The sequence below is a fragment of the Microcebus murinus genome, chromosome 8, assembly GCF_040939455.1.
Source record: "Microcebus murinus isolate Inina chromosome 8, M.murinus_Inina_mat1.0, whole genome shotgun sequence".
In the NCBI taxonomy this organism is placed as follows: domain Eukaryota; kingdom Metazoa; phylum Chordata; class Mammalia; order Primates; family Cheirogaleidae; genus Microcebus; species Microcebus murinus.
Genome location: NC_134111.1, coordinates 16336203 through 16363958, shown reverse-complemented (window position 1 = coordinate 16363958; position 27756 = coordinate 16336203). Strand labels below are relative to the sequence as shown.

Genomic DNA, 27756 nt, shown 5'->3' with positions numbered 1-27756 from the left:
CTTTCTTTCTCTCTCTCTCTCTCTCTCTCTCTCTCTCTCTCTCTCTCTCTGACTCTGTGCACATGGGTGTGTGAGTTTTTAGTCAGTCTCCTTAGAGGTTTGACAGTTGGATTCATCCTGTTAAATAACCAGCTCTTTGTTTCATTGATTTTTAAGTTTTGTTTTTCTTTTTTTTTAATTTTATTGATTTCTGCTCTCATTTTGATTATTTCTTATGCTTGGCTTGTGTTTAATATGTTCCTAATTTTCTAGTTTACTTAAAACGGAATCTCAGAGTATGTATTTTAGACCTATCTTACTTGCGCTATAAATTTTCCCTAAAGTACTGCTTTAGCCTCAACCCATAGTATTTTATTTTCATTCACTTCAAAATATTCTATAATTTTCCTTTTAATCCATGAGATACTTAGTAGTATACTGTTTAATTTCCAAATATTCAGAGATTTTTTCCAGACATCTTTTTTTCTGTTGATTTCTGGTTTAATTCTGTGGTTGTCAGAGAACATATTTTACAGGATTGCAATTATTTTAAATTTGTTAAGGTTTGTGTTATGATGAAGGATACAGTATCTTGATCAGTATGTACTTAAAAAGAATATGCATTCTGCCCTTGATGAGTAGTGTGTACTATAAAATTCACATAAGTCAAAGGTGTTTAATTAAATTGTTTGGAGCTTCTGTACCTTGTGATTGTCTCTCTCCCTGTTCTATTAATTGCTGAAAGAAAAATATCATAATAATTTTAATTGTGGATTTATCATTTTATCCTTTCGATTCTATCAGCTTTTACTTCAAATGTTTTAGAATTCTATTGATATGGATATATATATTTAGGATTATTATGTCCTCTTGATGCATTGACCCTGTTATCAATATCTTCATTCCTGGTATATTTCTTTTCTGAAGACTACATTCTTCTGATATTGGCATAATGATGTCAGCTTTCTTTCAATTAGTGTTTGCATGCTTTTACTTTTTACATCCTTATACTTTGAATATGTCTGTGTGTGTATACTTAAATGAATTTCTTGTTGGCAGCATATAAATGGATCTTGCTTTTTTAAATCCAATCTGATGATCTTAGCCTATTAATGGAAGTGTTTAAACCATTTATTATATATTTAATGTAAATATTTAGATGGTTGGGTTTAAATCTATCATCTTATTATTTATTTTGTATTTGTCCTGTCTGTTCTTTGTATTTTTGCCTCTTTGTCAGCTTTTTTTTAAAATTAAAATTTTTTATTGATTCCACTTCATCTCCATTTGTAATTTATTAGCTATACCTCTTTGTTTTCTTGTTTTAGTGAGTTGTCTAACATTTAAATGTAATTTTATTACAATTTTATCTTATCATAGTCTTTCTTAAATAATATATTACAGATTACTTTGATATAATCCCTTCCTTTCTGCTATTATATATTTTTCATGTTTCAGAAACCTCACAATAAACATAATTCATATGCATCCTATATTACCCTTTCCAGTGCTCTTCTTCTTTTGTATACATCCAGATTTTTAGTTGATATCTATTTTTCATCTGCCTTATAAAGCTCTCTTAATATTTCTTAACTAAAAATTCTATGGCAATGAATTATCTCAGCCTTTGTTTATTTGGAAAGTATCTATTTTGCCTTAATTTTTAAGGTTAATTGAAAAGTTGATTAATTGAAATTGATTTTGAAGTATTGACATTTTTTTTTCTTTCAGCATTCTTAAGAAGTTATTCCACTATCTTCTGGTTTATGTCGTTTCTGACAAGAAGTCTGCTGTCAGTTTTATATTTGTTCCTCTGAAAAATATCCTTCCCTCAGTTGCTTTTAAGATTTCATCTTTAATCACTGATGTTTAGCGATTTGAATCTGATGTGTCTTGGTGTAGTTTTTCTCTATGTTGGTTTGGTTGCTTCATTGAGTCTCTCAGATCTTGAGTTTCTAGTTTTTATCAAATTTGGTATATTTTTGGTTATAATTTCTTTACATAATTTTTTTCTTCCTTTTTCTTTCTTTTTTATCCTTTTGGGATTCCAGTTAATACATATTTAGACTACTTAATATTGACTTCCAGGTCACTGATACTATATTTTTTTAAGTCTTTTTTTCCTTTGTCTTTATTTTGGGTAGTTTACATTGTTATGTCTTGAAATTCTCTGACATTTTTTCTTGCTATGTCTAATATCTCTGCTAATCTACTATTAATACTTTACAGTATATTTTTATTTAAATATAGTTCTTTTCCTGTCTGTAATTTACATATGAACATTTTTATTATTTTAATATCTCCTAATTATACTCAAGATTTGCTTTATATCTTTGTACACATTTATAATATCTATAATAGCCACATTTAAGTCCTTGTTTGTTAATTTCATTATCTCAATTTTTGTTTTTTTATTGATTGACTTTTCTCTTAGATATGAATCCTATTTTCCTGCTTTTTTGCATGCCTGATGATTTTTGATTAGATGCCAGCAATTGTGAATTTTACATTGTGAATGTTGGATTTCATGGTATTCCTATTAGGACTGTTAAACTTTGTTCTGGGATGCACTTAAAGCATTTGCAGATTAATTTTATTTTTCAAGGCTTGCTCTTAACTTTTGTTATGATGAGTCTAAGGAAGCCTTTATTCTAAGCACAATTTAGCTTTGCTACTAAAGCTTGACCCTCCTTAGAATTCTACCATGTATTCCTTATATTGTAAGATCTAGCCTCTGTGGATGATAGAAACATATTATTTCCAGTCTTGTATGAGCTCCAGAAATTATTCAACCTACAACTTTATAGTAATTCTTTCTCTTATTTCATGAATTTCACCTTATGCATTTGCAGGTTAGTAATCAGCCACAGACTGTAGGGAAACCTCTATTAGCTTTTCTCTCCAATACGCTGCCCTGCAAAGTCTAGCTGTCTTGATCCCTGCATTTACCCCCTTAATACCCCCTAATACCCCCCTTAATATTTGTCTCTTCAGTTCTGCATTACCTCTAGGTATGTTTATATCCATGTTTGTCTCCATGGATTTGTCTCATCCTTGTCTCCATGTTTCAGTGTAGAAACCATCTCCAGGCAGCTGGCTGGAAAAATTGCAGGGCCCACCTCATTTGATTCCCTTTATTCAGAGATTAAGGTCTGTGCTGCCTGTCATCCCATATCTGAAAACTGTGTAACTCGTGTGTGTGTGTGTGTGTGTGTGTGTGTGTGTGTGTGTGTGTGTTGCTTTAACAGTTTAATTCTTCATGGATGGAAGCAAAAGTCTCTATATATTTTTACCAATATCCATATCCTCTGGTCTGTTGGGTTTCATTACTTCTTTTATTACTTGAATCTGATTACTTTGAATCTGATGTGTCTCCTGTAGAGACAACCATGGGATACTAGTGAATAGAGGGTGGCACCTGAAATGGAAAGATAGACTCATCTCAACTTCAGTCTTCTCTTCACCTACATTTCAACTACAGGCACATAAAGGAAAAATAAATGATCCTTGAATATTCATTTTAAATAAATTATCTTCTAATAATTAAAATCTTTACCAAACAAGTAAGGCATTTAAAATTAATATTTCTTAAAAAGCTTAAAAGTATGAAGACTTGACCTTTCTTCCTTTCTACATATAATTCAAAAAAATTGTAATACTGATTAAATATGGAGGCAAATGGAGAAAAACATCTTTGAACTTTAAATTCTTATCTTTCTGAAGCCTTTCATTAAATATCTGTAATTACAGCAATATAAGCAAACTCAAATAATTTATAATCTTAGAGTATATAACTTTACATTTTTAATTTTAAAAAATTAGGGCAATAATACATCAGGTGCTTTAGGTCCAGTGTTCCTATAAATATGTTCAGTAACATTTTCATCAGTTGCTAAATTGATAGGTCTGAATTTCCCTATGCTTCCCTGTTTTTATAGACTTCTTGCAAATAAAACCATTTTAAATTCCCTTTTCCAGCATCTTACCTCCAATTTATTTTCTTTCCTCCCTCCCTTCCTATCTTATCAAAGCAGGTATTACCAGGCAGGTGAAACGGAAAGTAGAGGATATTTGTCCCTATAATTTAGCAAACCTGATAGGGAGTAAAAGAGATTTCAAGAGACAGAATTGCCCATAATAGCCATCTGTGTCTATCAGATTCACCAGATAATTGTTTAGCTTTTCACTTTATTTTGGCATGACGGCTAGAGATAGAGTGAATCCATAAAAAACAGTAGATTACTGAACAGAAACAATGATAACCTTTTAGGATAGATATGCTCTACCTTCTCTAAGGGGAAACCACAACTTAGTAATTTGGGAATGTGTTCTCAGAGTGTAATGGACAAAGGAGAATCGGTAAACATTTGTTTTAGACCTTTAAAATGCCTTGCGTAAGTACCAGCCCGAAAGTAGATTCAAAGAAGATAACAAATAGCCTAAATTATAATTAGATTGGGAGAAAAAGTGACAGAGTGATTTTGTTACGGATAGAGAATGGGCAAGGATAATCCAGGGGAAGGGAGTAAGATAAGTTGGCGTTTCTTCAATTAGAAAAATGGCCATCAAGGATTAGGGCTGGAACCATTGTGGTTCTCTAGAAGGTTTGCTCATGAAAGTAAGTTGTGTTTTTTGGTTTTGTTTTGTTTTTTTATTTTCAGTTAGAAAAGTGTCAAACTAAGGAGGACAAGACTTGACATATGGATAGAAAAGTGCTTATGCAATAATCATTGCATTGTGGGGTCTTGGGAAGACTTCATGTGATGCTCACATGAACGAGGGCTTTGAGTTGGTAGTGAGGGCTCTCAAAACAGGACCTAGGAGGCTGGGATCCAAGTATGTTCCTAAGTCCAGTGACGAGGTCAAACAAATGCTGGCCATTAAACTACAGTGGTCATGTTAGCCTAGTCTTATATATCACAGTAAATATTGTGTACAAGTTTAGGCACTGATTTCCAAGCATAGTTAGGCACTGATTTCCAAGACAAGCATAGCACGACATGAAAGAGTTATATGATGACCTCAAGATTTTTCAGTCTGGTGTTTTGATAAAAGTATAGAGATAATTATTATAATTTTTTAAATCAAGAGGGGTTTAGAAAATTGCACAAAAAAATCCCAGAATACTAGACCAAGAACCATCCCCAAAACTTTAGAAGAGGCTGTTTTAATATCAGTGACAATAAGGAGCATATCTTAAGGAATTTTCTCTCAGGAATTATATCAGCTGTATATGTAATAATCAAGCAAGATCTCTATGAAGGCATGGTCTACATGGGCATGTAGAATACATTTCTAACCTTTTGCAGTTTATATTATTGAGCCACATCCTCCCTTGGTAATTTATATGATGCTACCATCAGACAAAGAATATTAGAGTCACTGGATACAGACCCAGCCTGAGGTGCCACTTCTTTTATATTGTTTTAAATAGCTTGTCCTTCGTCTTTACAAAGGAATTTCATGGACCCCCTTTTTTCCCTTTTTAAATTTGTCATCATATTAATTTTTTACTTTTTTTTCATATTCTCTCCCTATATGACAGTGTACCAGGCTCCTGATGTCCTGTCTTCCATTATACCAAAGACAGCACAAGAGACTGGAAAGCAAATTTACATTCTCCAGCACATTTTTCAAATCTCAGGAAGCTTAAACCCAGTTTGAACTTAGAGGCTGAGTATTCTCGTGCATGCCAAAGCCATCAAATTGAATTTACCCTTCTAGAAGGTCATCTTAACGCCACAGCCAAAAGTTACCCAATGGTTGTGAGTAAATAACCCAGTATAATCATTTTTGACTGCCTTGACAAAACCATGGGGTAAACTTAGAATGAATAACCTACGTTTAATTGATGTGGCTTTGGCAACAGGCTTGGTTTTTTTAGCTTGTTTCAGCCATGCAGATGAAGAGAAGGATGTGCAAATAAAGAGATCTGTTTTCCCATCTGTAGTTTAAGTTTCTGTTGCCAATACCACATGTAGCTTAAAGATGTTTCGGAACCTGGAGAGAACTCCTACAAAGACTTATTTACATGATCAGTTGTATTGTAGAAAGTGTGCCAGTGAATAAGATGGGCTGAATATTAAACACCTACAAGTTGCTCTTTCTGGCTGGTGAATTGTGTTGGGTTGTAGATATGATGGAAGTTCACTTGTACCCTCATAATACACTAAAATAAAAAAAAAAAAAATGAAAGAAAAAAAAAAGTAAAAAAGACTGTGAGTTTCAAAGTTTTCTATCTTCCTGGGATTTATGAGGGTTAAAGAGGAGAAAGAAAGTGATTACTAACATAATTTGTTTGAATCTTTCAGTGGGTAGATCATTGCACAAAAGCCAGTCTAAGCTTTTAGGATAAATGTGCTATAAGTTCCCTCCCTGAAAATCATGGTGTATCAATCTGGGACTGTTCTCTGAGAGTGTCATAAGTCTATAAACAAGGGAGCATAAGTAAACATCGTTTGTGTAGGCTTTTTAAAAGCCCTCTTAGGTGCCAGCTCCAAAATGGACTTCCCAGGAAAATGGACTCCCTCATTTCTATACATGAGGCAGCTTGCAGCCAACTCTAAGTACTTTGGTCCATATTCCTCAGGTACTCATTGACACTTTTGATGAACTAAGCTGCAGGGAGATGGTTGCCAAAAGGTAATTCCTCAGGAAGTAACCAAGGTAGTTGTTTAGTAAAATGTACCCAGATGCTGCAGCAGAACACTAACTGCACAGATGGCAATTTGGTTTTCCTTGGATTCCATGACAGTAGGTGTATCATGTACCTACAGGAGCCTTCACTGCTCCCTGACAACCAGTTAGGGAAACTAATTGTACATCTACCTTGTAATGAGCACTCTGCCAGGCTTATTAAAAATGAGCTATGACTACATAAGTCAGAATAGTTTTAAAAACCCTTTGTCTCACAACAAGCAGTCAGCCAAGCAGGTCTGCAAGCTCAGTCTCTCTGACTTTGAAGCCTATACTGTCCTCACTTTATCTCTCTGAATATTCAGAGTAACTTAGAACTAAAACCATGTTTTCTTAAACCTATCCTATAATAATCTCTTTGGAGACAGATACATTAATAATACCAAGAGTTGGGGTATACAAACTTAAACCATTAAAGATTTATGAAATTGCATCTGTGAGAAGCAGTTGGAACACTGGAATCTATAGAAGAGAAGGCTAAGGAAAAAATTAGTGGCATTTTTCCCAAACACCCCAAATCATGGCTAATTCATATTCCACTCACTTGGAAATTTATGATAACTGATACAGTGCTGGAAATCAACTTTTCCCTGTGCAGCTATTTATGAAGGTAGTGCTGCTGCCGTGTGAAGGAATGTAGTATAAAACAAGTTTGGAAGAGGCATAGTCAACCCAGTTAACCCTTTGCACTAGCTTGCTTTTTTCTCATTATCCACTCGACATTATCCACACTCAACATCCGAGTGCAAAGGGTTAACAGAAAAATTTGTTTTAGAAAGGAGCAACTCACTGTTTCTAAGAAAATGCATATTGGAAGTTACTGAGTAATCTCATCTACTCATTATAAATGGCCCTCCAGAACTTGACTCTGTAAGAACTTAGTTCTCACACTACTGTGGATGCTAGTATTAAATGGTATGGTCGCATTCCTATGGCATCTAGAATTCCTGAGGACGGGGGCCAGAGTCACTGTGCCACATTGACTTTTGCTAGACCTGGGAGGGACTTTCAGGCCCAAGTGGTGCTGTGAGGTGGGCCTGGGACTGGGGAGGATGCTAACACAGCATTCCGCTGGCTGTCCTCTGTCCTGGTCATCCGTCCTTGTTCCAAGGACTTGAAAGTACTAAGAAATCAGTCTTTAAAATATTAAGTTATTCTGAATGATCTTATCCTTCTGACCATCTGAATTGATGAAGTCTGGCTGTATGTGGAAAATAGCTACAGCAGCCACGGAGAAGAAGGCAGTCTACTCTTTGCTTTTGCTTTGGTTGCTGGAGTCAGAACAAAAAGAAATAGATTGAGAGTTTGCAAGAGGAGATTCACATTCATTGACTATAAGAAAGAATCTTGTAAGGGTTGGTTGTTTTTCATCCATCCGTTTACTCACTACACATCAGGGAGGGCTGACTATGTGTTAGGCTCAGCACAGCACCTACCTGGTGATGGAGAACGAGAGTTGGCTCATCAGTGAGTACTGCAGAGATGAGTGAATTCCAGTTCTGCCCCCAAGATGCTCACAGTCTAATTAACACTTAAATGGAAACGGCTGCCGTTTTCTGAATAATAACAGTGATGTCCCTGTTTCAGGCATTGTGCTGAGTTTGTCATGTGCTTTGTTTCTTGTCCTCAAAGCACCGAGAAATGAAGACGGTGTGATCTAATTTGCAGATAAAGACACTAAGGCCAGCTGCTGGGGCAGCCAGGTGCGGGCAGCAGCAGGGCAGCACCCGTTGGCGGGATGAGTGCGGATTTTATATTGCACACCCTAAGTTAACACTTTGAAAACCCCCAGTGGAAACATTTCTCCAAAATTTCTTTCCTGCCACCATGCCACAAAGAACCTCACCTGTCTTGGCGGCTCCTTTCCCTGTCAGATACTATAACTGCCCTCTTTCCTGAAGCCTGATGCCAGATAACAGTTCTAATCCCAGAAGTCTGAACATTCTTCCCCAAAAAGAATAGACCTTGTAGAAAGCCCTATCTTGGCTTCTGAGAGACTGAGAAGGTATCCTTCTCCTTGCACACCAAACACATGCAAGGTAATGTATTCGAGGTGCCAGTAGACCTCAGTCCATTCAGTAACAGATTCGCTACCGTTCTGCTGCTCATGTGCTGTGAATGGGTCGCAGGTGTGCTGTGACGGATATGCTCGGCCCCCAGGTGACCAGTGGTCCTGGAGCTGGGGTTTTCCTCTGTGAGCCATATGTTTATTGTATTTTCTATGTGTGGCAGGATCTGGCCACACATAGAAAATGGGGAGCAGTGCCCTGAGTCAGCCCATGAAATATCTGGGGCGTGATGGTGGTAATACTGGGAGCAGTTACCTTGAGGGACGGAGAAGGCACATGGGACAGTCAGGCTAGGGGAAAGGGCTGACCAGGGTCGGAGATGTAATTGGTAACCTTGGAAGGATGACGCCTGCTGTTACACCCAGTGGCCCAACCTTGAACTCATTAGCAAAGCCCTGATTGGCAGCTGTGCTCACAGCCACAAATGCGAACTCACACTTACTGAGAGCAAGACTCAGTCAGCTCATTGAAGATGCAAGGCAGGCTCGCCCCTTTGAACTTGTTCCTACTACAGCCATTTAATAATTTTGTGAGTTCTTAAAATCCTCTGAGAAAATACTAGCTTCAGAAGTACAGTAACACTTGTAATTTGGGTTACAATATTTTTATGAACTGCAAAAAACTAATAGTGCCTTAAAGAAACTACATAGAGACGGTGTCAGCATTTTCAGTATAAACTCCAGTTTCCAAAGGTTTGTGCATTCTGAAGAAATTTTGCTTGAGGGTGAAACTTGGCATATGTCTGAGCCCCTGACCATCCGTACCTCATTTCATAGTTACTTACAAATGAGTCCTTCACATTCACTACATTTGGCATCTGGAATTTTTAGAAATAAAAAAAAAAAAATGGCCATAGTAGCAGGTGGTTTCTGAGCTCAATGTCAGGGCACACAATTCTCAGAGAATCAGAGAATTCAGGAATTTCAAATGTCCTGTTTTATAGATTCTGGTACAGTAATATCACATGTTGAAGGGAAAGGGAAATAAATTAGGGGAATAGATGCTAGAAAATGTTGGTATCCTCAGAAGAACACCAGACTTAGATCCCCTTCACAATTTTTCCTACCCCAAATCCCTGTTCTGCCCTATTCCTGCAGCTGCCCCATGGCCTTGTGTTATATATGTGGGCTTTGTATATGGGGCCTGTTTCCAAATAATCACTGAAAAGGCAGCCAAGAATCTCACTTTTCCTTTTGAATCTTCATTTAAAGGGACTAGATTAAGTGCTTTATTCACCAGAAAATACCTAGAATTGAGACACAAAGCCTGAAAAACATTGCCTTGGAGATAGTGGCTATCACCAAGCTGGGGAGGCAAAAGTAAACTCTAGAAAACCTCTGGCATAGAAGCCTAAGGATCAAATCCAGGAGAGCAGAGGGAAGATTTACTAGGCAGTTGTGATTCTCAGGAACTGAATAGATGAAGATGCATAGGCACCCTACTTAAGGACAGACAACTGGGTGGATGCAGAGCATGTTGACAGTAGACTCCAACCTCAGAATGGGGAGCCCAGGACCAAGCTAGAATTCTGAGGCCACCACCGATTACAGAGGAGAAGCTGGGCAACTAGCCTAGGAGCAGGGGTCCGCGGTGCCAGTCTTCTGCTTACATGGCTCCCTCTGTGGCCATGAACTGAGCAGATCCTGCATTGGGGTTAACCTGTGCAGAGAGTGGGAATCAGTATAGCTTGATGGCTAGAAGCATGGTCTTTGTAGTCAAGCAAGTCTAGATTCAACTCTAGGCTCTTTATAGAATATGGCCTTGGACAAATTACCTATGATTCCTCATTTCTAAATGGCACTGATAGCTCTCAACTTATAGGTTTGTGGAAATGAAGAGATGATACAAGGAAAGCTGTGAACTCCTGGTAGCTGAAATAAGCAGCCAGACTTTTGGTGACCCACCTTCTTGAAAGGCAAAGTGCCCTTAGTGTCCTGCTACGTGCACTCCTTGGTTCAGGGGTAGGTGGTTGGTTGGTTCAGGTCCTGATGCTGGGAGCAAATTATTAGGCAGGCAGCCTGGGCCACATAGGGTCTAACACATCTCAGCCGCTACATCCCATAAATCTTTGATGCCCATCCCCACAGATTGGTTGGTTCTGATGAAGATCCACTTAGTCCTGTGTGAGTCTGAAATATTTCAGAAGTGCCCCAGTTAGAACACATGGACATGAGAACTCCAAAAGAGCACTGTAGGCAAACATTAATGAAGACACAGAAGTTTGAATAGCAGGGTCTTTTTTTTTTTTTCTTTCCAACTCTTATAGCAATGCCTCCCCATGGAAACAGCTAGTCATTTCTCAAAAGGCTATTCTGTAACAATTAAATCCCCTTAATTGAGGAGAAAATGAATAGAGAAAATAATCAATAATCCGTAAGGCTGGTTGAGAGTAAAGTTAACCAGGTGGCAGTCCTGAAACAAATGGAGCTGAAGCTTAGCCGTTGTGAACTTGGGAAAGAAAAGCACCTCTCAGAACATGATGTACAATTCAGGAGTCCTGGAGCCCATGACGAAACTCTGGGATCTGGTGGTAAATGAGATGGTCAGATGGCACCATCCTGTTGGAGAAAAGGGTATCTGCATCTTCCTACTAAATATTACTGTGGAGGCTGAACCCTCTCATTTAATAGGGACTTCATCTTCCTAATACTTCCAAAACCAAAAGCAAACCTACTCAGACCTAGAAAAGCCAACCCTGTTCCCACCTTCAACCCTTTGTTTTTATCTAGAACTAAAGGAAATGTCCAGAATCCTAAGCATTTTGTTATATTGCCATTCACTGTTTCATTTGTTTGGCCATCTCACAGTGTGCTTAGTGTCATTCTAAATTCTAGGGATTCAATGGTGAATATATTTTAATTCTCACAGCAACCCCGAAAGGAACTCCAGACCCCAAGAGGTTAAAGCCCTTACCCAGGGATTCAAACAGTAAGTTATTTACAGAGACTATACTACTTGTCTCTGTTCCATAAGGCATTGAAGTAGCCATTGAATTTTTGATACAAAGATTATGTCATGATCTATTATATTCCCCAGCATGCCTAGCACAGCGCTAAGTTGTACCTCTTACCCAGTGCCAGACTTACAAGATGCTTATAAGATGAAACTAAGGAACTTTCATTCCAACATTATCACATGAACAGGAGACTTTCTGGGTGACAACTAGATCTTGAAAGCTGTCTCTTTGGCTTGGATAAACCACACCACCATTTCAGAAATTTAAAATGTGATCATTTTTGCAGATATCCTATTTTTTTGTCTGTAAATCACTTTTTTTGAAGATGGGGCATGATTAACAGAATACCTCATATACATGGTAAATAGTGGAATCCTTGGACTGATAAGAAATCCGAAGGGTTACTGAAGTGAGAGTGAAAGACGGGAAGTGGCTCATAGTCTTCTCAGTAAGATTCCAGGTGGCAGTTGGGTCAAATGAGCCCACATAATAAGTGATGTTACAATGGATAAGGTACCCTTTCGGATGACCCTTCTAGCATGCGAATTACTTGTCCCATAGTTAAATTGAGAGGCCAGAGATTTAGTCAACGGCAGGATGGGTGATAACTCATGCAAGAGAGACACAATTACCTTTCTCAGGGCATCACTTCAATTTGTTGTGTGTGCTCATTACTCATCTTATTTCGGTTAATGAATTTTACCTAATTGATTGAAGTCACATGATTCCCAGATTGAAATACGGGTGATCAAAATAATTTTGGTCTCTAATTGACTGCTCCTTTTCTGTTATAACTCTAGAGAACCATCCAGAATATAGGCACATGTGACCACTGCCACCTGTAATGAGCTGGCCCTCTTACCTCATATTACATGAAGGAGGAATTTTCGTGTTCAGTTAAATGTCTGTTTCCTGCACCTCACTGGAAATCTACTACACCACTAATACTATTTCTAAATGTTTATCATTTTTCTTAAATTCTCCCTTCTAGGAGTGTCCCCTTTCCCTCAGACCATGCCCAAATGCCCGTGATTCTTTCATCCTGTTGTGTGAGCCTTCTCTGACCCTCTCTGCCACTCTATCTCAGAATCAAACTGCCAGATGAGAACGCTGGACAGCGGGATCGGAACCTTCCCTCTCCCAGACTCGGGAAACCGCTCAGCGGGACGGTACCTGTGCCAGCCAGACTTCCCGGAGGACGCCGAGCCGCCCCTGCCCGTGCAGCCAGCCCTTTCTGCAGCTTCTCCTATCAGAGCCCAAACCCTTGAACGTGAAGTGCCTTCCTCCGCAGACGGCCAGCGCCCTGCAGACAGCGCCATTGTCCACTCCGCCTCCGACCCCCTCATGACTGCCAGAGGGGTGCGACCCCTGCAAAGCCGCCTCCCCAAACCAGCCTCCTCAGGTAGAGTGCCAACTGCCTTTCAGATTGGGTCGTTTTCCCACCCATAGTCATGCACTTGCTGGCAGAAATGGAAAACCTTCCACCAGGAGATGGACTAGCCACCTTTGCCCGATGGGAGAGAGGATATGTGGAAATCCCTGCCTGTCCTTCAGCAAAAAGTAAAACAATGTATATAGAAGACATTATCTACCCTAGTACTGTGTTACAGAATGCCCGTACATATAGGGAAACTAACATGTACACACTGGCATGTGGATATTTGAATCAATTAAGAAAAACACACGACATAGGTTTGTGGGATTTTATCTTGTAAAACGTAACTGAATGTAGACCAATTTAGGCCCAAGATATAAATTTAGTTAAAATATCGTTTGCCCTCTAACCAGAAACATAGGTCTTCTGATGTATTCCTGTCCTGTTCAAATATATTTATATGTCGAACTATAAAAACTGAGTTTGATATATCAGCGGTAGATTGTGCATTCACTGCGGTAGAAAGGAGGGAGCTTTCCCATTGGGAAGTCCCACCCTTCCTCGCAGTCAATCGAAACAAGCTGTCATGATTAAAGACAGGCCTAGGCTAAGGGTCAAAGTTTTTTCATTGTTCCCTCAAGATTAAAAATATTTATTGCAGCCAAGGATGACACTAAATAATTTTTAACTTGTACGGCTTATGTTGCTTTTACGACACACATAAGCATATGAACCAGAACTCTAAATGGAACACTTTCATTTATGATTTGATGATTAGAAAGTAAGTGGAGATTATACAATAGGCTTCTGAGAAATTAGAAAAGGAGTCTTTTAATTAAACATCTTTGGATAAATGTGATTGGGCTATTCCCATGGCTACATTCTTCCTTCATACAGTAATTCCAACTGCCACGAGCGTTTCATCACAAACTTCTCATTCCAAGCCAAAGCTACATTTTGAAAGGCTATAATGTATATTATTTTTGAAATAAATGTAGTGTTAATTAATGACATAGCCTCCAGACATTCAGGGGCGAAATCTTAGTTATAGATTATGTGCTCCATGCCTGAATGGTCACATGTGTGACCTCAATTCAGTGGCAGGCTGCCGTAGACTCCATGATTAAACACTGTCATTATAACAAATTGAATAGAAACCACAAGCCTTGAATTGCTTCATAAGGAAGGGGTAGGAGGGAGATTGTTCTGATCTTGCTGCTAATATTCACCACACTGGGTTTTTAGGGTTGTGTCTAAATTAAATTATGATGAAGAGTTGTAAAAAGGTAATGTATGGTAGACAGTAAGGTGAACACACCACAAGGAATTTTTCTGTTGCCCATCCTGAAGTTTCCTGTCCACCAGATGATATCTGTGGTCCAGGCAGGGCCTGCTTTCCAGTGCTTCTCTTCTCTGTAGCCATTTTTTATTCACGTTAAAAATTAGGGAATGGGGAACAAAGGGAAAATGGAGTTATACCTACTCTAGGGCAGTCACTTCCTATTTAATGTGTACATTTGAATTGGTTTTTCTCTTATCCCCATATCGAAAATGGAAGTAACTCTACAAATTTCATAGTGCTGATGAAAACATAATTACTTTGCTTCCCCTCACAAGCAAAATGCTGTGGAAAGGCTGTCACAGCATGTCCTGTTGATAATCATTGAGGTTGGAAGATAATGACAGCAATTCTCCTTTCTGGCATGATGAAGGAATACACTCTGCAGGTTAATCTCCTATTACTGGTAATAAGGAAACTTTCTTTAATTGTTCTCTGCTAATTATACCCTTGCTACTCAAAGTGTGGTCCATGGGCCAGCAGCATTGGCATCACCTGGGAGCTTGTCAGAACTGCAGACTCTCAGAGCTCACCCCGCACCTACTGAATCAGCATCTACAGTTTAACAGAAGCTCAGCTAATACATCTGCACGTTAATGCTTGACAAGTACTTCCCTGCAAGATCTTTAAGGGCCTCCCAAGCAAAGTTTCCTAAACCACATTATTCAAAATGACCTTAATAATATTCTAGGAGAAAAGGGGTTCCCTGCCCAAGTATGTTTGGGAAATGCTGCAAATTTGCATCCTGTTTTTGGAAACTATGACAGTGCCCATTAGCACACTGAAGGCTCTGAAAAGTCGTCCAGAAAAGAAACTTGTTTGTTATTGGATGAATAACATTATTTGAGGAATAATCCAAGTGTTTCCCATATGGTTTGCCCACTGAACTGTTTTGAACCTGAAGAGTCTCTCAACATTTTGTGGAAAGGAGTCCAAGAACAGTTTGCCTTTCGGTCTTCAAGGTGGGCATCCGCTCTAGGTAGCATATACAGTCATGCAGATGTTCGGGGTAGCATAGATGTGCAGGAGACAGAATGCCAGGAAGCCGTGCTGTCACTGTGTTTGGACCTTTATATTTTTGAATGTCTCCTCCACCTCCCTCCCTACACTTGTGAAACGTTGATGAAAGCTGATTTGTGATTCCATGTACATTTTCCTCATTTAGGAAAAATCAGTTCCCAAAAGCAGAACGAAGCAGAGCCAAGGCCTCAGACTTGCACGTCATTTGAATATGCTGAAGATCCCATGGCAAGCGAGCGCCTTACAGACTGGGGGGGTGAAGACGCTGCCACTGAGACCCAGGTGAGGGGGAGGCCGAGGGAAGGATGCCATCCACCTGTCGGTCCTGATTGTGAAAAGTGACCTCCTTAACTGCCTTTGTGATAGATTTTAATTTTAAATGAAGTGTTCTGTTGGTTTATTGAATACAAACTAAGGTATAAGGCTCATCCTTTTCCCTGAATTATTAAGGAACACCATAGGTTCTTGGGACATCTTTATTCTAAAGAATTCAAAATGCTTCCTGATCTGCACCCAAATTCTTAGGGTATGGGTGCTCTCCCCTGGTTAGACATTCACTCTCCCAAGCCATAAGGCACCAGTTAGAATAATTTGCTTTTCCATTTATTTTATTATCTCAGCAGTTACTTTAACCTTTTATCTTGCTCGCACGCAACAGCAAAAGTGGGTGTAATTCTCTTCCTTTCAGGGATGAATAATCTGAGGCTTGGCATGGCCAAATGACTTGCCAGGGTCAGTAAGACCTGAGTTTTTCATCAGTCCCCATCGTTGTTGCCGTGGGCTCTTCACCTACCCTGAGATGGCCCACACGGCCTCCCGACAGGTTCCTGCAGGGAGAAGCTCAGAGATTCTTCATTCCTCCCTTGGGGGTTACTTGGTGTTCCCTCCTGTTTACCTCTTCCAGCTGGTGCCTTTGACCATAGTCAGCCTGTTCGCTCCTTCTCCCCTCACGCTAGGGCCGGCCACTGCCGGGCCTGTGGTGGTGCCTGGCAGCAGGGAGGGTGGAAGGGCCTGTGGCTCTCTTCCCGGAGCTTCCTGACCCTTCCTGCTTCTGCTACCTTTGGCTCTCCCAATTCCAGCGCCAAGAGTCCCCTTGCTATTTTTACCAGAGTTTCTGCCCCACTATGATGTAGAAATACCCGCATTTGTCCACATCTGAGGTCCCCCACACCCAGCGTGGCCAGGTCTTCTTTTGGCCTTGAGCACCTCCATGTGGAAATGAGACTGTGGGCAGGTAAAGGGGAGACCTCTGGGCCCACGGCCTCCATTTGCAGCAGAGAACAGCGACCCAGAGACCTGCAGGCCACATTCAGGGGCCGAGGGAAAGTAGCTGTGGAGCTGAGGCTGGACTGGGCCCTCTGAATGCACATCCCACGCTCAGAACGCTGCTCGGACGCAGGGCTGAGAGGCAGAAGGGAAAAGCATGGTCTTCTGTCATGCCTCAAGTTAAACACAGCACTGTTGGGCTGCTCCAAGTCAGTGGGGCCCACACTCAAGCAGGCACCAGAGTCACCTGGGGGCTGATCAATTTCAAAAAAAGTAAAAAAATAGTTACTGTGTGTTGACCCAGGGGGAGACCTGTCCCCTCTACATGCAAGGGCTGGATGCTCCTCACACAACAGACACGTCCACCAAGAGATGCTCCTCTCTAGGGTCCCCTTGTCATCCTGCACCAGCTCTGCCCACTGGAAATCCTGTGCTGACTTGTAAGAGTCACCACTGTAGGGTTGGAACTTAGAACCCTGCTTCTTTGACTGCCAGGTCAGGAAAGTTTGAAGTAAGAATTAGCTTTATATTTCCCAAACTCAGCACAGTGCCTGGTTCAATTGGTGTCTGTTGAAAGGAGGTATGAAAGAATGTGTCCCCTCATGCCCAGAAAGTGTTACTGGAGCCCCTTTGGAACTCTGGACACAGGGTCCCCTGGAACCACAGTCAGTAGCCTCGTCCTCCTTCATGGACTTCATCCTTGCTAGACCACTGGCGTCTCCAGTACTGTACTCTCCACCCCTGAAACATAGCACACTGCCTGGCACAGAGTAGGTATCAACAAGCACCCACTGGATGGGTGGGTGAGTGGCTAAATGAATGAAGGAATAAAGGAAATGAGTGACCGCTTAAATTCATAGCCCAGCCAACGGAGCTTATATCCTAAGATGTGTTTTGACAATTCCCAATCAAATAACACCCTCCCCCAAAAACTTTAGAGATCCAGCATCTGTACCTGAACTGTCGGGGAGAGGTGGGGAATAATAAACTAGCAGAGCTGTCTACAAACAGAAAGGAGGGTCCTAGATACCCTCAGTTCAACATGTAGGAGTCACAGTCCTGGACCCAGAGTTCTGCTTGTGTGCACAGAAAGAAGAACTCTTCGTACACAGTCAGCCGACTCAGTAAGGCCTGGGCACAGCGTTAGTGCCAATGGGGGAGGGTCAGGCTGTGTGTGTTCATACGAGCAAGAGGGGCACTGGGTCCCTCACCCCATTCGCTGGCTAGATTAGACGACAGCATAGGGTCAGCAACTGCTTACTTTCCTAAAGGCCAGTGTCCTTTGGGGGGCTAGAAAAAAATTATAAATTAGGCAAACATGTATCCATTTGTTCCCAAGGTTGACTGTTTTAATACCCTCTGATACTTGAAAGCCAATGATGAGATCGGTTAAATAAATAAGCCATTAGACTTGGAACAGCAGCTCATAATAGGCACTTGAGAAAAGCGAGACCCTATCAAGACGTGTACAGAATGCAGAGCAGGTAACCGTGGAGACCTTCCTGGGCCGGGGACAACGGCCAGTTGCCAGCGACACCTTCATCATTGCAAGCCCGTTCCGCGGCCCTAGTCACGGAGTAGACCGCATCGGCCCCAGGAGGCAGAGCAACCCGCAAAGCAGAGTTGTTCTAGGCTGGGGCGGGCGGGGCGGTGGGAACGGGAGTCCGTGCTCACAGAGACAGCCAAGGGTGACCTGGTCACGTCCTCTCAGGATGCTCTGCGCGTTCGGTTTGTACGACTCATCTTAACGGTCTCATGTTGCTCGTCTAGGACAAGGTACCCAGAATGTGTACGTACTCTGCCAGCGGTGGCAGTGATAGTGACAGTGACCTGGACTGTGGAGATAATGGCTTTGGAGCTGGACGGGGACAGTTAGTGAAAGCACTGAAGAGCGCCGCCCCAGGTAATGCACCGGAGCATGCCGACACGCGGGGCCCCTCCCTCTGGGGCGCCCCTCCCTCTGGGACGCCCCTCCCTCTGGGGCGCCCCTCCCCTCTGGGATGCCCCTCCCCTCTGGGGCGCCCCTCCCCTCTGGGGCGCCCCTCCCTCTGGGACGCCCCTCCCCTCTGGGGCGCCCCTCCCCTCTGGGACGCCCCTCCCCTCTGGGGCGCCCCTCCCTCTGGGACGCCCCTCCCTCTGGGGCGCCCCTCCCCTCTGGGACGCCCCTCCCTCTGGGGCGCCCCTCCCCTCTGGGGCGCCCCTCCCTCTGGGGCACCCCTCCCCTCTGGGACGCCCCTCCCCTCTGGGACGCCCCTCCCCTCTGGGGCGCCCCTCCCTCTGGGGCGCCCCTCCCCTCTGGGGCTCCCCTGCCCTCTAGGGCGCCACTCCTTCTGGGGCACCCCTCCCCTCTGGGGCGCCCCTCCCTCTGGGGCGCCCCTCCCTCTGGGACGCCCCTCCCTGGGACGTCCCTCCCTCTGGGGCGCCCCTCCCTCTGGGGCGCCCCTCCCTCTGGGGCGCCCCTGCGTGTGCCTTTCGCGGTGCCCCGCCCCTAATTTCCTTGATGCTACGTTTTTTGCTCCGTGTCTCTCCCGAGATCTAATTTTCTGGTACCTACAGATCGTCTGTGCGCATCAGTTTTTTTCCTGCTATAGTCTCCGTGACATTGCAGTGCAGTCTGTAAGGATTCTATTCCCAAATCTGGCATCTCTAAAACAGCCTCCAATTGAGTTATGTCAATAATGAAGGAATGACTATAAAAATAACTTTGTTCTTAATTACGTACAGTGGCAACTTAAATCAGCCAGTGAGCCACGGCTGGTCTTAGACTTCCGCATTCTCTGCCAACACCATGCTGTGTAGCTGGGGCCTGTTGTGGAACAGGTCTATCTGTGAGGTCAAAGCTTCCTCACTATCTTCTTCTTTGAGTCAGAATAGGCAGTGGCAAAATCATCATCCCTAGGCATTGAAAAATGTGTTTATTCAGATGGCACTTCCTTACAGATACAAGAGGACAGGTGAATCCCTAATGCAAAATGTGATCTGGGGTCTGCTTTTCTCTTCTAATCCATTCTGGATTGTCAGAGATATTGTAATGATTCGATGGAGACTCATTCTCTTCCTACTAATCAACTTTTTCTAAAATACTAACCTAGAAATCACGTGATGAAACTATGATTTTCTTTTTCAAAGTAAGGCTGATATGGTGCCTTAAGGAAAAACATAATCTAGCAACCCTGCGTGTTTCCAGTTGTGTTTCCAATTTTCAGATAATCTTGGCATTCGCAACATGAGGTGTGGGGGATAAGACTGGCCTCTAAGAAGAGCCCATTAGTCTGAACCCACCACTTTGTTCCTTGCTTCTTACAAATCATCAGAGAAGCAGGACCAACGTCTGAATCATGCAAAGGCTTACAGGAAGAAAGTGGTGAATACCCCTGATATTTTAGTGGGATGTTTTCTCCATTTCCCCTTTGCCTCTCTGTGGTTTGTCCATGTCCCTCCGGTTGTGACAGGGGAAGGGGAGTTCATTGTCACAGGGCTCGCCCAGGGAAGACACCTAGACCAGGCCAGCTCCTAGTCCAGGCTCTTCCCTTAAACTCACATGGGTCCCCAGTGAATTACGTCACCTCACCAACCCTCAGCCGCCCATCCAAGAGCGAGATTTCCAGGCCCTTCCAGCTCTCAAACTCTCCCCATTTGTTATTGAACAAATATTGCTCAATATTGTTGAAAACATCCTATGGGCAGTTTGCTAGTGGTGAGTAAATGGACAGAGAGCCCCGCCTGAGAGTGAACAATATATAAAACAACCTAATAAATGTATTATATTTAATTTGTTCCAAAGAGGTAAGTAATATGGAAAAAACAGAGCAGAGCAAGGGAGGGTGGGAGTGCTGGGTTGGGGGAGGTTACAATTGAAATGCAGCAGCCTCACTGGGGAGGTGACTTTTGAGCAAAGAGCTAGTGCAGGAGAGGAGGGAGCAAGCCAGGAGGATGTGTGGGGAAGGGTGTTCCTGGCAGAGGGAACAGCCAGTGTGGAGGCCCTGAGTCAGAGCTTGCACAGAGTCCAGTAGCAGCAGGGGGTAGGAGGCCGTGCCACTGCAGAGAGAGCGAGTTGGAAGACTTATAAGATGGGGTCAGAAGAGCAGAAGGGGCCAGAGCTTGTGGGACTTTGTGTGCCTTTCCGAGGGCTGACTTCCCCCGTGAGGGACGTGCACAGAGACTGTAGACAACTTAGAGCTAAGGGGTGGCATGACATGCAGTGTTTTAAAGGGGTCCCTCCCACTGCCTTCTTGTGAAGACAGAAGAAGCCAGAACTACTAAAAGGCTGTTGCAGGTGAGAGATGTTTGTTAGTGGCTTGGACCAGGTACTGGCAGTGAACTTAATAATAGACCTCCCACGTGAATGGAAGTGCTCTGTGTCTACACCGGCCACTGGCTGTTAAGCACTTGAAACAACGGCCAGTGTGAGTTAAGAAGCGAATTTTTAAATTTAAGTTTTACACTTGTTTTCCTAAGAGTTCTCACTTGGGCCATTCCTTTTTTTTTTTTTTTTCCTCTTTTTAATTTTGTTTAAATTTTAATTAATTTTAATTTAAGTATGAATAGTCACTTGGGGCTCATCATACAACCCCGGGAGTGAGAATGGTCCAATTCCAGATCTAATTAAAAATACATGAATTCACAATTGCAAAGATGTAGAAACAACCCAAGTGCCCATCAATACATGAGTGGATTAATAAAATGTGATATATGTATACCATGGAGTTCCATTCAACCACAAAAAACAATGGTGATCTAGCACCTCTTGTATTATCCTGGATAGAGCTGGAGCCCATTCTGCTAAGTGAAGTATTACAAGAATGGAAAAACAAGCACCACATGTACTCACCATCAAATTGGTATTAACTAAACAACACTTATGTGCACATATAATAGTGACATTCATCCGGGGTCGGGCAGGTGGGAGGAGGTAGGAGGGGATGGGTATATTCACACCTAATGTATGCAGTTAGGATACCTAATGGATATAGTTGCTACAATGCACCTAATGGATACAGTTGAAGCTGTGACTTGGGTGGGGCAAAGGCCATATATGTAACCTAAACATTTGTACCCCCATAATACGTGGAAATTAAAAAAAATCATGATTCACTGATAGACTAGAGGAAAGGTGGGGGGTCGAGGATGACTCCAAGATTTGGGTCTTAGAAGGGCTGGACTTGCCGCTCACTGCAATGGGGCGCCCATGGGGACATGCTAGGTTTGCAGCGATAAGCCAGCGAGTGAAGCTGGCGAGTAGGCAGTTCACTGGGTGCGTCTGGAGTCCGTGTAAATTTGAGTGTCATCAGTATGGCGACAACATTTAAAGCCAGGTGAGATTAGGAGGGGAGGGAGTGCAGATAACAGAGGACTGTGTCTTCCCATCTTCTCTCAGTCTGGGAGAAGAGGAAGACCCTGGAAGGAGACTGAGCAGGAGCAAGTGGTGAGGGAGAGGGCCGGGTAGGGGAGAGTCCTAGAAGCCGAGAGAAGAAAGCACACCAAGAAGGAAGTGTGTGATTCTGCCTGTTGCTTGGTCCTGGGGAGAGGCATGCGGTCTTCGGCTGGACCTGCCCTCCTGCCCTCTGGCATTGGGTTCCAGTGTGGAGGACAGAGTGGATGGGGAAGGAGGGGGAGGGATGGTCGACAGGAAGTTTGAAAACTCCTGGAAAAGGAGAAAGGATTAAGACAGATTCCGACTCCAAATGGGAGAGTGCCTGGGTAGGAGAGAGCTTACTTTAGGGCTCGCGTTTCAGCATAGGCTTGTTGTGCAAGGCCATCAAGAGTAAGTGTTCGGTATGAGTCTGCACCCAGGAGAACAGTAAACTTGCTCCTTGAGTTTTTTTTTTGTTTTTTTTTCCCCTGTCCCTCTGAGAAATGAAGTGAGTCCTGGCCTGAATTTTTTTTCTCTGTATACTCACTTTGCTCATGCTATTCCCTCCAACCAAAGCAAGTCCCTCTTGGAAAAGCAGCAGGTTTATTTCATTCTATTGCTTTGGCTTCTGGGCAGATGGTGCTGCTTGGGAGAAGGTGCCGAGGTCCCAGAAGCAGCACAAGCAGCAAGACGATCTTTCCCTCCCGCCTTTAGAAGTGGACTTGCCAGAGATCTGTCGCAGGCACACCCCGAGGAACCAGCGTCTGGGCAGCCCTGGCTGGCGAGGGACAGTGCTGCCAGGAAGGGAAAGTGCAAGCGGGCGGCTGGCGTGGCTGTGGGCGTGTGCTGGCTTCCCGCAAACCCGAGGAAGGGCATTTAAGGTGCATGAAGCACCATTAACTTTCTGCATGCCGGCAAAGGTGATTTAAAAAGAAAATAGAAACGAGAGAAAAACAATAACAGGAGGACAGGCCTAGGGCGTCCAGTGGAGATTTTATTCCCCTCTGAGCTGCAGCGTTGCTTTGCGTGTGCCACATGGGCCTGAGAAAGGGGGATTGGTCCACACATCCCCTCGTTCCTTCTTTAACCAGGTTTTATAATAGAGGTCCCCAACCTGCAGGATGGAATTTGCTAGTAGATCTTGAAGGCTTATTGGATGTTTGCCAAAATAGTTGCCCTTTCTCAAACACACCCTTCCTCCCTAATTCCTTGAAATTTCCCTCGCCCATTTGATAGTGGCAATCTGTCCTCTGCAGCTTCTAGGAAACGTGTAGTCAGAGGCTGCTGCCTCTCGCCTGTCCCCTCCCCTTAGCCTCGCTCGTCCCCTGTACGCTCACTCTGCTGGTCACAGCACAGCTGGGTTCCTCCCTCCAAAACGCAGTGGCCTGAGGCCCCTCGTGCCCTGGTTTTGGGTGCCCACTGCCTTCTTTGCATCACGCCGAATGTGGCCAAAGAAACCTACTTTCCCAAACCCTGCCTGGAGGCTCATAACCCACTGGAGTAAACACCCATCTTTTCTTTCAAGGTTGGTTTCTGTAGCTTGACTTTGAAAAATGTTTAGAGAGTCCAGGTTGTTAGCACGGAGTCAGCAGTGGGAGCAGGATTTAGGAGCTGGGTAGGTGGCCCAGCGGGTGAGGGAGCAGCAGAAGTAACTCTCTGGCTTTGTTTCCGCTAAACCTCCCGCTCCTGCTTGCCAAGCTGGGCATAACAAACGTTCCTGCAGGCAGGGCTCGGAGGAGGCACGTGCAGGGGACCGAGGTGGGAAGGTGAGGAGAGAGCAGGCCAGTGGCAGAACGTGGGGTGAGGGGAAGACCCGGTGAAGCCCCCATGTCCAGATGAAGGGAGAAAGGGGAGTCTCGCCCTGGACCTGCTGGACCTGGCCAGCAAAAAGTAGAATAACAATCTGTAGCTGGTACGTCTGCCCCAACCTGCCCACCGCCATCACCAACCCTGCCAGGCAGCTCAAGGGCAAAAATCCAAACTGAAAATTCTCTTTTTCTCTCAAGAAATCCACTCTACCGCCCAGGTCCTCCTCCTTGACCCAGTATCTCCCCATCTTCTTAGAAGTGCAAACTGTGAAGCAAGGAATCGTCCTTGCTTGATTCCTCCTCCTTTCAGCCTGCGCACCCCGGCCGTCCTGGAGCTTGCTGGCTTCCCTCCAGATGCTTCTCCGATCTGCCCCGGCCCCTTTCTGGCCCACACAGCCCGCTGCCTCCCTTGGCCCCTGGCCTGGTCACCCCCCTTCCAGCCTCATCCCTCTCAAATGCTTCATTCTCGCTGCCACCAAAGTGCCTTTCCTGAAATGCAGAAGCCTATATCGTGCTGTTCCTTTGCTGAAAACCTTCAAGGGTTATCCGTCACCCACAAAGCCCAGTCTGCCAGGGAGATACGTATATCCAAACTCGGCAAGTGTACACATGAAATACGCACAGCGTTTGTCTGTCAGTTACTGCAAGAGCAAGCTGAGGGCCCAGCTGGCCCTGGCCCTGGGCTCTACTGGGCAGATCTGAGAGTACAGCCCTGTACAGATCTGAGTGTTGGCCTCTTAGCCTCTGCAAGGCAATGCACGGTTAAATCCCCACGTTTGTACACCAGTTTGCTCATCTCAGAGGCACACTTGCTTACATATATTTCCTCTGCTATCTTTCTGTGGGATCTTTTCTGTGTTTATTCTTCACTGAATGCATTTAAACCCTTAATACAATACACAACCAAAGCACTCAAATGCCATTCTGTCGGATCCAGTATACCTACGACTACCACCGCCATTGTAAAGGGCCGAATATTTTTCCTCATACGTTTTCCTCATTCAACTCTCATGAGAACTTTATAAAATAGACATTTTGTCTTGATTTTACAGAGGAGAAAACCAAGCGCCACCAAGCTAACAGTAACTTGCTCAAGGTTCAGAGTTAAATGTACGTAATGGAATCTAAAGTGATTTAGGTTCCTGAGACCCTTAAGGGAAAGGACACTGTCAGTGTTTCTACAGCAGACTGAGTGTAAAATCTGATTCTTGATAAAAATTTGTTTATTGAATAAATGAATGCGTGACTCACAAGCCATATTCATTAATGCTGACTTAACATAGACTTTATAATGAGGGTCTGAGTTATTTTCTGGTAAAATAGTACTTCTTGCACAAATTAAAATTGAAAAATGTGTCATTTTGAAAAGTGAAAAGAAAGAAAATCCAATCTTGTCCTCTTACAAGGCTCACAAAAGCCAGCCTTGCCCTTGGCTTTGCTTCTTCAGCCCTATGTTTTTTCCATTTTCTGTCTTAAACTTTATGCATTGTTAAAATGCCTGCCATGTCCTGAACACACAGCGCTGTTGGGAGCTTCTGTGCCTTTGCTCACGTGGTCGCACCTCTCTGGAATGGTTTTCATACTTGCACTTTTCTTTAGCCTTTCACCTAACACCTACTTAATCTTTAAGGTTCAGTTCAGACTTTGCCGCCTACAGGAAGTCTTCCAGGATTCTCCTTCATCAGGCACACCAAAAGGCCAGGTACTCCTCCTTGTCTGTTCTCCTGTGAGACTCTGTATTTATTTCCGTCATTTGCTACTTGATAGTAATTTTCTTTGCATGTTCGACTCCCTCATTAGTCCCAAGGTTGCTTCTCATTCATGCTCTGAGCTTAGCATGAAGCGTGGCACATCATAGGCATTTAATAAATGCCAGAGAAAGAAAGACTCAGAGGAGCTACCTGCAGAGAGAAATCCAGTAAGGCCATTTCTCCTTCTCCGAGGACTGTGCTAGAGAAAGCGACGAATCCATTTGCCCATCGTTTCTTAAGGATGTAGAATTTTAGCTTACGTGTCAATGACGAATCTTCATGCAGGCGTGTCAGAATCCTCTTGGTTTGCTTTGCTTTGTTTAAATAGTTCCATGTTTCCTGGCTTGATTATTTTACTCTCTGCCCCAATTTGGGAATTATTGCCAAAGAAAACCGCTCTTATTGACGAGTGTACCTCACACACCCGACCTGGAAGAGAGAAATAAAGGCTGAGAACCTTTGCTCTTCTAGTCTTTGTTCTATAAGAATCTCCAGCTAAAACTGGTTAGTAAATAAGGAGGATTGAGAGGGTGAAAGCAAGGGAGAGACTTGACCTCTAAACTAGTTTATTTGGTTTACTCAGCAACTCCTGTGTCCTGGCCAGTGGTAGACAGTGGGGTGTGGGGACAGGTTAATGACACAGCCCTGCCCCCAGGTGCTTATAATCAACATACCGACATGACAGGAAACATTGCATCCCAGAGGAGATAATCAAGTCTCCCACACCACCATTTTTTTTTCCTACAGCCTAAGGCCATATTGTTGGCTGCTCAGAGTAAGGAACCAGAATTCTTAAATCTTTCTGGGTTTTATAAAATTAAGTCTCCAAATAAAACCTCACTAGAGTCTACAGATCACCACAATTGGGGGCTCACTTTCAAGAGTGCCCTCTCCCTCCCCAAACCCCATAGCCTGAAAATGCAGTTGTTAGGTAAAATATGCAAAATATGTAAAATATGCAAAATATGTAAAATATGCAAACCTTCAAACCGGGGTCCCACAACACTGGCCATGGTACTCAGCCTAATGAAGCCCCAATTTCCTGAACAAGAAGTAGGAAGGTGATTACATTCAACAGATTAGGAAGAGCCAGGGCAGTTGAGTTAAAAACAATTGGTTTTGCAGTAATTAGAAAAACACAAGGAAATGATGACTATGGAGCAGTATTAAAAGAGACGCTGAGGGATAACGGCTGCAGTTCCTGGTTAATTCTTCAGCTTGGATATTTAGAGATTCACAACTAATTATGCAGAGATGATGAATTTTAAAAATCGCTGCCATCCTGCCTTCTCAAGGCCAAGGACTTTGGCTATTAATAGAGCAATCAGATTTTGCTATATTATAGAAAATTCACACAAAGTTGCATCTATTTTAAAGCATTCATCTGGCACATTACTTAAAGATGACAAATCTCTGTAATGTGCAAAATCAGCATGGGTTAAACTAAATCCAAACTCATTATGATCACTCTTAAGTTCCCCCAGAGAAATCTATTGTTTAAAATGGACACTACAGGTAAAGTTATCTTTAGTCCTTCCTGGAACTTCTCTGTTATCAGGTCATTTTAAAGATTTACTTTATTTTTGACAAGCCCAACCCAGCTCGAAATGAGTGGACATGTTCAACAGAACAAAAAGGATTCCTCTCCTAGCATTCAGCCTCCCCGGATGACAAATGGAAAGTACTGACCATGACAAGCAGGCTGCTCCGAGACCCTTGCCAGAACGAGGGTCTCAGATTTCTCTCCATTACCATTTATCCATCGTCAGAAAATCCACAGCCCTTTCAGCTATTCACACTGGATTTGCGCCATGCTGAAGTTCGGGATTTTTAGTGGGGAGAGGTGTCATGCACAATAACAAAACAAACAAAAAACCCAACCAGCTTCTAAAAATCACATGGCCAAACGCTAACCATCAGAAAAAACCCACTGTGCCCCCAGACAGACTTGAAAAGGGAGGCTGCAATGTGACCTGCATTTAATTATTTAAGCTGCATATTTTGAGGCCCTTAAGAAAGCAAATGTCATGACGGACAGAATGAGTTTACCCTCCTGTCGAAAGAGCAGCGTGCCGTGGCGAGGCCGTCGCTCAATTAAATTGGACTGCGGGCTACAGCGGAGATGAAGACCAAGCCTGGGGACC

At 43.2% G+C, this 27756-nt stretch overlaps 1 protein-coding gene across 1 annotated transcript in view; it reads left to right on the top strand.

The window, feature by feature from the left end:
• NCKAP5 (NCK associated protein 5) overlaps window positions 1-27756 on the top strand; it is a 919491-nt gene that overhangs the window by 850316 nt on the left and 41419 nt on the right. The window contains exons 16-18 of the mRNA XM_012740059.2: window positions 12788-13102; window positions 15580-15716; window positions 18471-18603. Coding sequence (XP_012595513.2) covers window positions 12788-13102; window positions 15580-15716; window positions 18471-18603 — 585 coding nt within the window. The remainder of the gene's footprint in view (window positions 1-12787; window positions 13103-15579; window positions 15717-18470; window positions 18604-27756) is intronic.